The sequence below is a fragment of the Oryza glaberrima genome, chromosome 11, assembly GCF_000147395.1.
Source record: "Oryza glaberrima chromosome 11, OglaRS2, whole genome shotgun sequence".
Taxonomy (NCBI): domain Eukaryota; kingdom Viridiplantae; phylum Streptophyta; class Magnoliopsida; order Poales; family Poaceae; genus Oryza; species Oryza glaberrima.
Window position 1 is genome coordinate 16,369,979 of NC_068336.1, and position 12,925 is coordinate 16,382,903.

The 12,925-nt window shown below is 50.3% G+C and overlaps 2 protein-coding genes across 2 annotated transcripts; both read left to right on the forward strand.

Moving 5' to 3' along the window:
- Positions 1-3,782: 3,782 nt before the first annotated feature.
- LOC127755107 (probable esterase PIR7A) lies at positions 3,783-5,590 on the forward strand. Its single transcript, XM_052280747.1, has 3 exons — positions 3,783-4,485; positions 4,574-4,711; positions 5,027-5,590. Exons 1-3 carry the CDS (start codon positions 4,078-4,080, stop codon positions 5,303-5,305), a joined length of 825 nt encoding a protein of 274 aa, XP_052136707.1. The 5' UTR covers positions 3,783-4,077; the 3' UTR covers positions 5,306-5,590.
- Positions 5,591-9,229: 3,639 nt separating this feature from the next.
- Positions 9,230-12,225, forward strand: LOC127755719 (uncharacterized). Its single transcript, XM_052281391.1, has 4 exons — positions 9,230-9,366; positions 9,572-10,582; positions 10,718-11,611; positions 11,718-12,225. Exons 1-4 carry the CDS (start codon positions 9,230-9,232, stop codon positions 12,223-12,225), a joined length of 2,550 nt encoding a protein of 849 aa, XP_052137351.1.
- The last annotated feature ends 700 nt before the right edge of the window (positions 12,226-12,925 follow it).

Genomic DNA, 12,925 nt, shown 5'->3' on the forward strand with positions numbered 1-12,925 from the left:
TTGGAATGCCATTATGCAAAGTTTCTATGGAGAGCTCTACAAATTTCTTTTGGTTTATATCCTCCACACAATATTTCTCATATCTTTGGGAATTGGCTTGTGGGTATTGATAAAGGAACCAAAAACTCATTCTTGTAGGAGCATCCGCTATATGTTGGGCTCTATGGTTGAGTAGAAATGATATGGTTTTTGACAAATCTCCGTCTGTATCTTATATGCAGGTCTTTTTTAGGGCAACATACTGGCTCCGGTCTTGGGCTCAACTATAAAGGTGTGATGAGGACATCAAGCTAATAAAATCTGCATGTCGACTACTTTGAGACAATGGTTATATAGCTTTTTGCCAACTTTGGTTGGAGGTTCACCAACAGGATTCAATAATCAATAGGTCTTTTTTTGTGTGGTTATTTGTAACGCCCCGATTTTCGGTCGGGATTAAAAATCATTAAATAATACATTTTAATAAAAGTTAAAGCAATTTAATCAAGTGACATAATGGGAAAATTAAAATTTTCCCTTAAAAATCATTGGCCGAGAATATTTTGTAATATTCTTTGTGCCCTAAAATACTCTCTGAAATTTCCCATGAATTTTCAGAGCTCAAGAAATAATTTTAAAAGTACAAAGTTCATTTTATCAATTAAAATAAAAAGAAAAGCAAATAAAATCCCCTCCCCTCCCTCTTGGGCTCGGCCCAAGCCTCCCTTTCCCCTTTCCGGCCCGGGCGCCTCCTCCCCTCTCCTTCCTTGGGCCGTCGGCCCAGCTTGGTCCCTCCCTCGCGAAGTCTGTTTTGCCTCCCCCTTCCAACTCTCTCTCCCTCTCTCCCCGACAGGTGGGACCCACAGACCCCACCTGTCATCCCCTTCCTCCGGCTCCAACCGCCGCCATGGCCGCCCGAGCCACCCCACGACGCCGCCGTTTCCGCCCTCCTCCTCTACCCCCGCGCGCGAGCCCGCCGGCAGTGGGACCCCGCCGCCCCACGTCCTCCTCATCCCCCACCTCTCCCCCCCAAAACCGCCGCCCACACCCCACGATGCCGCCCACGACGCCGGCGGTTGCCGCCCCGACTCCGCCTTCCCCGGGCTCGGTCCGGCCTCCCCTCCCCTATAAAAACATTCCCCGCACCTCCCTCTCCATTTTCCCCTCTCTCCCGAGCCCTCCCGTGCACGAAAACCACCCCGCCACCGTCGCACCTCTCGCTGCCGCTCGCCGGCGACCCTCCAGCCGCACGCCACCGCCGCTCCCGATGCCGCTGCGCCGCGCCGCTTGCGCCGTCGGCAACGCCGTGCCAAGCTCTACCTCGGCATCCCCTCCGTCTCCCCAAAATACCACCGAAAGCACCTCCCCACCGTGCTCCCTCTCTCCACCGCCTCCCATCGCGTTCAGCCGAGCACCACCCCCGCCCTAACCCCCGCCACACTGCGCCGTCGACTTCCCCGGCACCGCAGCCGCCGTGCGCACGCCGTCCACCGCTCTATTTCCCCAAATCCCCCACCAGACTCCCTTCCCACTGCAAGCCGAGGCCGCCGCCGTTTTTGCCGCGTTCGGCCGCCTTTCGCTGCCGCTCCCGTCCACGCCGACCCGCGCCGTCGCCTCCCTCGGCTCCGCAAGGACGAGGAGATCCTCGGTCGCCGCTCCTCCTCCGCAAATCGTCGTCGGAGCCCCATTCGCCATGCGAGGCCCTGCCGACCCTCGGCCGTGCCTCGGCCCTCGCCGGGAGCCGGTGAAGCTCCGCCGCCTCCCTCCATCCCAAGCTCCGCCGGCCGTCTCCCTTCGACGCCGTGCCTCTCGGTGAGCCGCCTCCTTCCTCCTCTGTTTTACCCCTCCTTCGCCGCCTCCCGTACCGTGCGCCGCCGTTCCTTGCGTCGCCGGCCGTCGTCGCCGCTTGCCGCGCGCCGCCCAGCGCCTGTGCCTTGTGCCGCGCCTGAGCTGATCGGGCCGTCGTTTCCCGTGGACCGGCGGTGGACCACCCCGTGGTCCCGGTCCATGGTGGACCGATTCCCTTGACCCGCTGACGTGTGGGGCCCACCTGTCGGCGCCGGCCTCTTTGATGACGTCAGCGCTTAAGCCTTTTTCCTTTGTAAAAATAATTAATAATTGCAATAAATTGATAATAATTCTAGAAATTTATAAATGGCTCAAAACTTCTAAAATTCATATCTTGCAAAATTCATCTAAATTTGAGCTTTACATGTTTGTTTACTTTTTATGTACTGTTTCCTTGGTTTTTATTAGTGTTTTTCCTCGTTTTGCGTGCCAGCGTGTAGAATCCGTCGTTTCGGAAGTCCGCGGTCGCGAGGAAAATAGTTCAGAAGAGTGTTAGTTTTTGTGAATTTGTGAAATAATTGGCTGTAGCTTCTTGAGCAAAGGCCGGAATTTTTATTCCATTATCTAAAAAAAAGAGTAAAGTATACGGACGGTCTTTAAACTTATAGGGGTGTATCATCTAAGTCGTAAACTCTATAAATGCATATCCAAGTCCTATAACTTATCATACCATATTATCTAGGTCCCAAATCACCACAGCCCCTTAAGGGTCCTACGTGGCACTGATGTGGCATGCCACACGGACATGACGTGACATCATTTTGATTGACAAATGGGATCCATTTAAAAATTTTCCTTTTTTTCTTTTTATTCGCAAGCTACCGTGCTCCGTTTTTTACGTCCGCATTTTTTTTCCGTTTCTTTTTGCCATATTTTTTGCTTTTTTATTTTAGAAGTTGAATCTTTCATCTTCACTTTTAGTTGAAAGTTTTGAATTTGAGTTGAAATTTTTAAGATTTGAGTTTGAATTGAAAATTTTCAAATTTGAGTTAAATGTTTTAAATTTTCAGATGAAATTTTTAAAATCTAAATTGAAAGTTTTCAAATATCTAGTTAAAAGTTTTTAAATCCGAGTTAAATGAAAGTTTTCAAATCTCGAGTTGAAATTTTTCAAATTTGAGTCAAAAGTTTTAAAATCTGAGTTGGAAGTTTTCAAATCTGGGTTAAAAGTTTTCAAATCTGGAGTGAAAGATTTTAAATCTGGCTTGAAAATTTCAAATCTGAATTGAAAGTTTTCCAAATCTAAGTTAAAAATTCTATTTATGTATTATTTTTCTAAAAAGTAATGCTAACATTTATCATTAATGCTAGTTGATGTCATCAACGCTAATTAGCGTTATTAGTGGAGAGGTTAGCGTTATTAGCGGAGAGGCAGGGAGAGGGCGCGTGCGCGGCTGCGCCAGTTAGCCTGCTAGCGCGCACGCGCCCATTAGGAATCCCCAATTTAAATAATTCATGAAAAGTTATTTCGGTTATTAAAAATATTTCTATTGCTCAAATAATTTCCAGAAACATCCACGAAGTAAATAAACAAGCAAAGTATTTAAAAAAATTATGAATAGATCATTTAATGATTAATTTATTATTTAAATAATTACTAAAATGTTTTTTTATTATTAAAATTAGTAATTGAGCTCTGAAAAATCCGAGAAAATTCCAGAGAGCATAATTAATTATGAAGAATTTAATAAAAATTAAATCCAGCCATACGCTATATTTAGGAAATTTTATTTCCCATATTTAATTTCACTCGTAAATTAATGAACATTTAACATAAATTCTAAGAATAATTATTAAATAATTTATAAATCCTGAAAAAAAAATCAGGATGTGACAAGGGAGCTCTTATTCTTGCTCTTGGTATGACATGCTTTTTAGTATTTATATATTTTCTTTAAAAGAGACTATCAGTCGAATAATAAGCAGTGACAAGTATTTAAAGACCTCGGGAATTTTCATTGTGTTAGTGCGTGGTAGGGCCAGCGTCTATCAAGAGCCATTTCGGATATTATTTTCTTTTGGAGGGGGGCATTTATATTCTTTAGTGACTGCACAGCTTGCAGTGCACTGCACCAGGAGTTTCTTTTTTTTGCAGAGACGAGTTGATAGCTGCTGCCCTGCCATTTTTGCATTCCTATCGTGAGCACTCGAAACAGGGGTTTTTTTCCCCCCTTTTGGTTTCTTTTGGGCGAGCTGAGCTTCACTGGCTTTTCCTGAGATCGCGGCCGGCGACGGCGAGTTGGATCCACCATGAGCTCACCGGAGACGACGACGGAGTGCGTCAGCAACGAGCAGCAGCGGCGGCGCCACCACTTCATCCTGGTGCACGGCGTCTGCCACGGCGCGTGGTGCTGGTACAGGGTGGCCACCGCGCTCTCCTCCGCCGGCCACCGCGTCACCACGCTCGACATGGCCGCGTGCGGCGGGCGCCCGGTCCGCGCCGACGAGGTGCCGTCCTTCGAGCAGTACACCGCGCCGCTGCTCGACGCGCTGGCCGATCAGGACGGCGAGGAGAAGGCGGTCGTCGTCGCGCACAGCTTCGGCGGGCAGAGCCTCGCGCTGGCCATGGAGAGGTACCCGGAGAAGATCGCCGTCGCTGTGTTCGTCACCGCCACCATGCCCGCCGCCGGCATGCCCATGTCGTTCGCGTTCAAGCAGGTACATACCTACAGCAAAATCACCCAAAACCTTTGTGAAATGTGAAGCAGTGTCTGAACTTACTCTGAATTGTACGAGCTGCGGCTAGCTATCGCAAGGGAAGGATGCAGATTTCTTCATGGATTGCACGATCAGGACCATCGGTGATCCCCAGAATCCTGACAAGACGTTTCTGTTCGGACCAGAGTACTTGGCACGGCGAGTGTATCAGCTCAGCCCACCCGAGGTATGCAACAATGGCCATTATCTGTTCCTCTGAATCTCTCATGTAATTAACTACACGCCATGACATTGTGACTGACATGTGGGACCCATCACCTACAGGTCTACTTCCTTCATCCCAAAAATAATGTATTCTCTCTTATTACAACGAATCTGGATAACCTCTGTTCAGATTCATTGTACTAAAATAGATCGCATCCCTTCCTAGGTTAAGTACTTTTTTTGGACGGAGAGAATATATGTCAACAACCACGTTTCGGTGATTTTACATAAGTGGCCGATCCAATTCATGGTTCCTCTGACGGTGCAACTCTTGCAGGACTTGGCCCTGGCGATGTCGATGGTGAGGCCGTCACGGCGGTTCCTGAACGATGCCACGATGAACGGGGAAGTCCTGACGGCGGGCAGGTACGGCGCGGTGAGGCGAGTGTACGTCGTGGCCGAGGACGACGAGTGGAAGCCGGCGGAGATCCAGCGGCTGATGGTGTCATGGAACCCTGGTACGGAGATGAGGACGTTGCAGGGAGCTGATCATATGCCCATGTTCTCAAAGGCGAGGGAGCTCTCAGAATTGCTCATGGTGATTTCCAACAACTAGAGTTGGGATTTTCAGAAGCATATGGCCTGGTGTTAATATTAGAGCTTGTTATGTGCCTTTCAGTGAAGTGGGTGTTCATATTTGAATGCTAGCTCAAGTATTCTTCGGATAAAACGTCATTGGAAATGCATCGATTTCTCAAAAATACATATATAACACACTACTACACAAACAATTTTTCCATGCAGTTGGGGCGCTCGTCTACGTGTAAAGGACTATGAAAATAGCGATTTTCACATACGGATTGCGCAACGGCATGGAAAATATCAGTATTTTCATATGCGGGTGCTTATGTGGGCCGCATGGAAATAAATCCAAAAAACTAAAAATCTCAAAAGAAAAAGAAAAGTCGAAACTCTAGCTCCTGATGGCAGTGGCGGTGCGGATCCAGCCGTTGCGGAGCAGACAACGGTGGATGTGGCTGTCGCTCGGCCGACGGTGGCAGATCGGACCATTGTGCAGCCTACAGTGGTGGATCGAGCCGTCGTGAGGCCAGTGGTGGCAGCAACGCCACCCGAAGTCGCCGAGCTGCCCACTGCAGCCCGCTCCCACAGAGAGAAGAGATTGGAGAGGAGAAGAGAGGAAGAGGGAGGAGAGGAGGAGGAGAGGAAAATATCAAGGAGGGAGGAGAGGAGGTGAAAAAATTTGAAGGGATGAGGAGGGACAAGAGAGGGTTGGGAAGAAAATAAATGAGGGATAAGAAGGGTGCATTCCGCATGCAGCCCACATATGAAAATATGCTCATTTTTACATGCGGACCTTTCTGTATGCGAAAATTAAGGTTGATTTTGGCAGATGTGACCAATCACAGTCTGCCTATAACATATAGGGGTTCTCGTACAGAAAAATCGTCCTTGTAGTAGTGACAATGCCTTCTGCTCTGCTGAACAAGAAATGTAAATCATGCAGATAGATTATGTTGGTGACGAACAAGCAACTATGTACTACCTCCGTCCTATAAAAAACGAATCTAGGATAGTGTTGGTGGTATGCCGTGAGGCCCTTCGGCCGGGCCTGCCGAAACCTAAGAACCAGCGAGGATTCAAGCCAAAGACAATAGAGCCAGTTGGGCGAAGCCCCATGGCGAAGGCCATGGGCGGAGATGGCGAAGGCTGACAAGCCGCGTTGGGTCCATGCGAAGCAAAGGCATCTTGGGCGAACGGCATATAGCCAAGGGTATACAGCGAAGCCGCGAGGCCTCCATCAGGACGGGTTCGGCATGCAAGCGGCCTCGCGGGTTGCTTCGGCCTGACGGGCCCATTCGCTATAGACCGGGCCCAATCTATTGGCCCATTAGAGGCCCATGTATGCAAATAACACTGTGTAACCATGTAAATGCCCCTTTCATAAGGGTAACCATGTAAATTCCCCTGTAAAACCTAAACCCTAATAGGGGGACCTGTAACAGGATTATAAATAGACCCCTAGGGCCATGTAAGGGGGGCATCCCCAAAAAAATCTTAAAAGTTAATACAGTTTACTGCTTTCCAACATTGTTGAGTAACCACGTCCTTCGACGTATACAGTTGTCGTTTCGACAACAGATAGGATGTGACATATAGTACAGCTTCGGCTTTGCAGGCACAACTTCAAGCTTTCCTTCAGCAACTCAACCAACCCCACAACATTCCAAGTACAGCCCCTTCGGCCCGACCGGAGGGGAACACAAGTCAAGGTGCACCCAATTGGCTGCCGTCGAACCAGACAGGTCCGGGGGCTTCGCCTTGGAGTTAAGGACTGCAGTTCGACTTCAGCAACGCTACTCAAGCACCAACCATTCAACCACAGGCATCGACACCGACACCAGGCTTCGGAACAAATCAGGCGCCAAACCTGGTCGCCATGGCATGGACTCAGCCTTCGTTCGACCCGTCCATGGCGGCGCACCAAGCGTCACTGTTCGGAGCCGAGCAGCCTAACATTGTGGCCCAACCTCACGCACAAGCCATGACTTCGCCCTTCGCCACGCCATATCCACAGCAAGGTATCGTAGGCAATGCGGGGGGCGAAAAGGGACTGCTGTTGAGCTCGGGAATCAAGAATCATCCAATCCCACCCCAGTTCAAGTTCACACCCATTCCGCGATACTCGGGCGAAATGGACCCAAAAGAGTTTCTGTCCATCTATGAGTTCGCGATCGAAGCTGCTCATGGCGACGAAAACACCAAGGCAAAGGTAATCCATCTCGCTCTAGATGGCATCGCTCGTTCTTGGTACTTCAATTTACCAGCCAATAGCATTTACTCATAGGAGCAATTGCGCGATGTCTTTGTCCTTAACTTTTGAGGTACTTATGAGGAGCCGAAGACGCAGCAGCATCTACTCAGTATTCACCAGAGGCCTGCGGAATCGATACGACAATACATGCATCGTTTCTCGCAAGCCTGATGCCAAGTTCAAGACATAACCGAAGCATCTGTCATCAACACTTCTTCAGCCGGGCTGCTTGAAGGCGAACTCACAAAGAAAATCGCCAACAAGGAGCTGCAGACTCTCGAGCACCTGCTTCGCATCATTGATGGGTATGCAAGAGGCGAAGAGGATTCCAAGTGGCGGCAAGCAATCCAAGCCGAGTACGACAAAGCTTCCATCGCCGCTGCCCAAGCCCAAGTCCAAGCGCAGGTCGTCGAACTAGCTCCCCTCACCGTTCGCCAACCTCAGCCGGAGAACCAGGGACAGTCGCCAAGACCAAGTCAAGTTCCCATGACTTGGAGGGAATTCAGAAATGATCGCACGGGCAAGGCGGTGATGGCTGTCAAAGAGGTCCAAGCCCTCCGCAAGGAGTTCAACGCTCAGCAATCAGGCAGCCATCAACAGCCTATTCGCAAGAAGGTTAGGAAGGACCTCTATTGTGCATACCACGGGCGATCCTCGCACACCACCGAGCAATGCCGAAACATCCGGCAGTGTGGCAACGCTCAAGACCCAAGGCTGCAACAAGGGGCTACTATCGAAGCACCTCGCGAAGCTACTCAAGAACAAGCACCCCCGGCCGAACAACGCCAAGACGCCCAGCGCAGAATAATTCAAGTGACTAGAAGGGCCGATCCGCCAGTACCACAGTCAAAGCGGCAGAAGAAGATGCAGCTGCGAACGGTGCACAACATCACCGCGGCAGGCGAAGGGGCTCCGAGGTACTTGAACTAGCAAATTTCCTTCGGGCCAGAAGATGCCGAAAGGGTGCTATTCCCACATCAAGACCCCTTGGTGATCTCAGCCGAGGTGGCTGGCTTCGAGGTTTGGCGAATCCTAGTTGACGGGGGAAGTTCGGCCGATGTCATCTTCGCCGAAGCAAATGCCAAGATGGGATTGCCAACCCTAGCCCTCACCCAGGCACCAGCCTCGCTTCGTGGTTTTGGTGGCAAAGCAGTTCAAGTCTTGGGCCAAGTACAACTGGTGGTAGCTTTCGGCACAACTGAAAACAGGCGCGAAGAGCAAATACTGTTCGATGTCGTTGACATCCCATACAACTACAATGCCATCTTCGGCCGCGCAACCTTGAACAAGTTTGAAGCCATCTCCCACCACAACTACCTCAAGCTCAAGATGCCGGGCCCAACAGGTGTGATCATCGTTAAGGGGCTTCAACCTTCGACCGCATCAAAGGGCGATTTGGCCGCAATCAACAGGGCAGTGCACAATGTTGAGGCCGAACCACATGACCATGCTAAACACATGCCGAAGCCTGCACCTCATGGCAAGGTGATCAAGATGCAAGTCGACGACGCCGATCCCACAAAGCTTGTCCTGCTGGGGGGCGATCTGGGCGAAGAGGAAGCCGAAAACATCCTGGAGGTGCTCAAGAAGAACATTGATATCTTCGCCTGGAGCCCCGACGAAGTGGGAGGTGTTTCGACGGACCTCATCATGCACCATCTGGCGGTCAAGCCGGATGCCAAGTCAAGGAAATAGAAGCTGCGCAAGATGTCCGCCGATCACCAAGAGGCAACAAAGGCTGAAGTGCAGAAGCTGCTCGAGGCGGGGGTGATCCAAGAGATCAACCACCCGGAGTGGTTGGCGAACCCTGTTTTGGTGAGGAAGTCGAACGGCAAGTGGCGCATGTGCGTCGATTTTACAGACCTCAACAAGGTGTGCCCGAAGGATGACTTCCCTCTGCCGCAGATCGACCAGCTTGTCGATTCGACAGCCGGCTACGAGCTTTAGCTTTTTGGATGCATATTCCGGCTATCACCAGATCCACATGGATCCGGCCGACATCCCCAAGACAGCCTTCATCACGCCGTTCGACACTTTCTGCCACCTCAGGATGCCTTTCGGCCTGAGGAACGCGGGAGCAACATTCGCCAGGCTAGTGTACAAGGTCCTTAATAAGCAGTTGGGGCGAAATGTGGAGGCCTATGTCGACGATATCGTCGTAAAAAGCCGCAAATCTTTTGACCATGCGTCCGACTTACAGGAGACCTTCGACAACTTGCGCGTAGCTGGTTTGAAATTAAACCCTGAGAAGTGTGTTTTTGGTGTTCGCGCGGGCAAGTCGTTGGGTTTTCTTGTTTCTGAAAGGGGTATCGAGGCAAACCCCGAAAAAATCGACGCCATTCAGCAAATGAAGCCTCCATCGAGCGTACGTGAAGTACAAAAGCTCGCAGGCCGAATTCCGGCGCTCAGTCGATTTCTCTCGAAAGCAGCCGAAAGAGGTTTGCCCTTCTTCAAGTCCCTCCGGGGCGCGGGAAATTTTAGCTGGACACCCGAATGCCAAGTAGCGTTCGACGAGTTAAAGCAGTACCTGCAAAGCCTACCTGCCCTGGTCAGCCCAGCACTGGGAAGCGAACTGCTACTTTATCTAGCAGCTTCGCCAGTAGCGGTTAGTGCAGCTCTTGTCCAAGAGACGGAGTCAGGCCAGAAACCAGTGTATTTCGTCTCCGAAGCTTTGCAATGGGCGAAGATAAGATACATTGAAATGGAGAAGATTGCTTATGCCCTAGTGATGGCATCGCGCAAGCTTAAGCACTTCTTTCAGGCCCACAAAGTCACTGTGCCATCGCAGTGTCCTTTGGGCGAAGTGCTACGGGGCAAAGAAATCACTGGCCGACTCAGCAAGTGGGCGGCGGAATTATCGCCCTTCGACCTGCATTTTGTCGCCCGCACTGCCATCAAATCCCAAGTGCTAGCTAACTCCGTAGCCGAATGGACACCGGCATTCGCCCCTGAACCCGAGCCTATCGAACAGCCTTGGGTAATGTACTCCGACGGCTCGTGGTCGCACAAGGGGGCGGGCGCCGCGGCAGTACTCACTTCGCCAGGGGGCGTGCCGATTCGGTATGCCGCAAGGCTGCAGTTCGACACGACCAACAACACGGCCGATTACGAAGCAGTATTGTTGGGTCTAAGGAAGGCGAAAGCATTGGGGGTTCGGCGCTTGCTCATCTGAACAGACTCCAAACTTGTGGCAAGTCATGTTGACAAGTCCTTCGAGGCGAAAGAAGAGGGAATGAAGAGAAATCTGGAGGCCGTTCGGTCTATGGAAAAGTGCTTCGCTGGCATAACGGTCGAACACTTACCAAGAGGCCGGAATGAGGAAGCTGATACCCTGGCGAAATCTGCCGCCTGTGGAGGCCCGCATTCGCCAGACATCTTTTTTGAAGTCCTGTACGCACCAAGTGTGCCCACAGAAAGCCTGGACATCATGGCAATCGACCAGGCAGAACTGGGCAAAGACCCGGAGGATTGGCGAACACCGTTTGTCAAGTACCTCAAGAATGGCTGGCTCCCGGAGGATGAAGCAGAAGCAAAGTGCTTACAGCTCAGAGCCACAAAATACAAGCTAGTCTCCGGCCAGCTCTATCGCTCTGGGGTGCTCCGACCCTTACTTCGCTGCATCTCTTTCGCCGAAGGAGAGGAAATGGCGAAAGAAATACACCAGGGGTTGTGCGGTGCACATCAAGCCGCAAGAACGGTTGCCTCCAAAGTGTTCCGCCTGGGAGTCTATTGGCCCACCGTGCTGAAAGTTTGTGTCGAGCAAGCCAAGAAGTACGAAAGCTGCCAACGGCATGGCCGAAGCCAAACTGCACCTCAATACGAGCTGCAACCTATCGCACCAGTCTGGCCTTTCGCCAGATGGGGGCTAGACATCATTGGCCCATTCCCTGTGGCGCGAAATGGGTACAAGTTCGCAATCATAGCCATCGAATACTTCTCCCGCTGGATCGAAGCCGAACCACTCGGTGCGATCACTTCGACAGCTGTACAGAAGTTCGTGTGGAAAAACATTGTTTGCCGTTTTGGAGTGCCAAAGGAGTTCATCATTGCCAACAGCAAGCAATTCGACTCTGACAAGTTCAGAGAAATGTGCGAAGGGCTAAACCTGGAAATCAGGTTCGCTTTGGTCGGGCACCCATAGTCAAATGGGGCGGCCGAATGCACAAACGCTCAAGAAAAGGCTTTTTTTTGACAGGACGCTCAAGAAAAGGCTTGAGGGGACGGCGAAGGGTAAATGGCCAGACGAAATGCTATCTGTTCTCTGGGCCCTTCAAACGACCCCCACAAGGCCAACCAAGTTTAGCCCGTTCATGCTTCTCTATGGTGATGAAGCAATGACCTCAACTGAGCTAGGAGCTAATTCGCCAAGAGTGATGTTCTCTGCAAGCGAAGATGGGCGCGAGGTGTCACTTGAACTCCTTGAAGGGGTAAGAGTCGAAGCACTAGAACACATGCGCAAATACGCCACAAGCACTTTGGCAACTTATAACAAAAAAGTTCGACCGACAGAGCTGTTGCCTGGCCATCTCATCCTAAGGAAAAAGGCGAACTCGGTGGCGGTCGGGAAACTTAAATCGAAGTGGGAAGGGCCGTACCTCATCAAGCACAGGTCCAGGACAGGCTCCTTTCGCCTAGCAACGCTGGAAGGCGAAGAGTTCGACCATTCCTGGAACGCTACTTCCCTTAAGCGCTTCTATGTCTAGAACTTGTGGCACCCAAATCGCCAACTTGTAAAAATGTGCATACTGCTAAGTAAGCCTTTCGGCACTATATAAGCCCTTCGGCAAAAAAGTGCAAGAAAAAAAGAAGAGGAAAATGAAAAAAGAATAAAAACTGGATGTAGGGCTATTATCCACCTTGGAGGCCCGAACTAGTATAAAATCTTTGTGTCTTTCGTCTTTTTTACTTGTGTGAATGATAATTCGTGGAAAAACCCCAAGGCAAACGCCTGATCAGCGAATACGCCAGGGGGGCGAAACGAATCGGCCGAAGCATCGCTCGCCGAACGTTGAAACCGCGACAGCTTGTTTCGGAAATAACTAACCGAACACCATTATACTAGGTCCATGTGGAAACATAAGTGCTTTCAACGCACAATACCACATATCAAAAACGGAAGCCGAAAGCTGAAAAGTCAGTGTACCTATTTCGCTAATATATGCAAAGGGGCCGACATGTTTTGACCTAACGAAAGGACGAAAGGTGACAATGCGAAAAATAGCGAAAAAGGAATAAAACACATCTTTATTAACTTCGAAAAAATAATCAAAGGATGAAGCCATACAACATGGTACAAGCGTAGAAAGCAAAAGCTTCACAGCCTAGCTCACAAATAAATTATATCTTCGCCCCCAAAGTAATCCCCTCTCCCAAAGGAATGATTTGGCGAACATGGTTCGTCAT

Coding starts and splice junctions, on each gene's coding strand:
- LOC127755107 (XM_052280747.1), top strand. CDS start 4,078: ATGAGCTCACCGGAGACGACGACGGAGTGCGTCAGCAACGAGCAGCAG. Junction 4,486..4,573: donor TGTCGTTCGCGTTCAAGCAG/GTACATACCTAC, acceptor AGCTGCGGCTAG/CTATCGCAAGGGAAGGATGC. Junction 4,712..5,026: donor ATCAGCTCAGCCCACCCGAG/GTATGCAACAAT, acceptor CAACTCTTGCAG/GACTTGGCCCTGGCGATGTC.
- LOC127755719 (XM_052281391.1), top strand. CDS start 9,230: ATGTCCGCCGATCACCAAGAGGCAACAAAGGCTGAAGTGCAGAAGCTG. Junction 10,583..10,717: donor CCAGGGGGCGTGCCGATTCG/GTATGCCGCAAG, acceptor ACTTGTGGCAAG/TCATGTTGACAAGTCCTTCG. Junction 11,612..11,717: donor TCTGACAAGTTCAGAGAAAT/GTGCGAAGGGCT, acceptor TTTTTTTGACAG/GACGCTCAAGAAAAGGCTTG.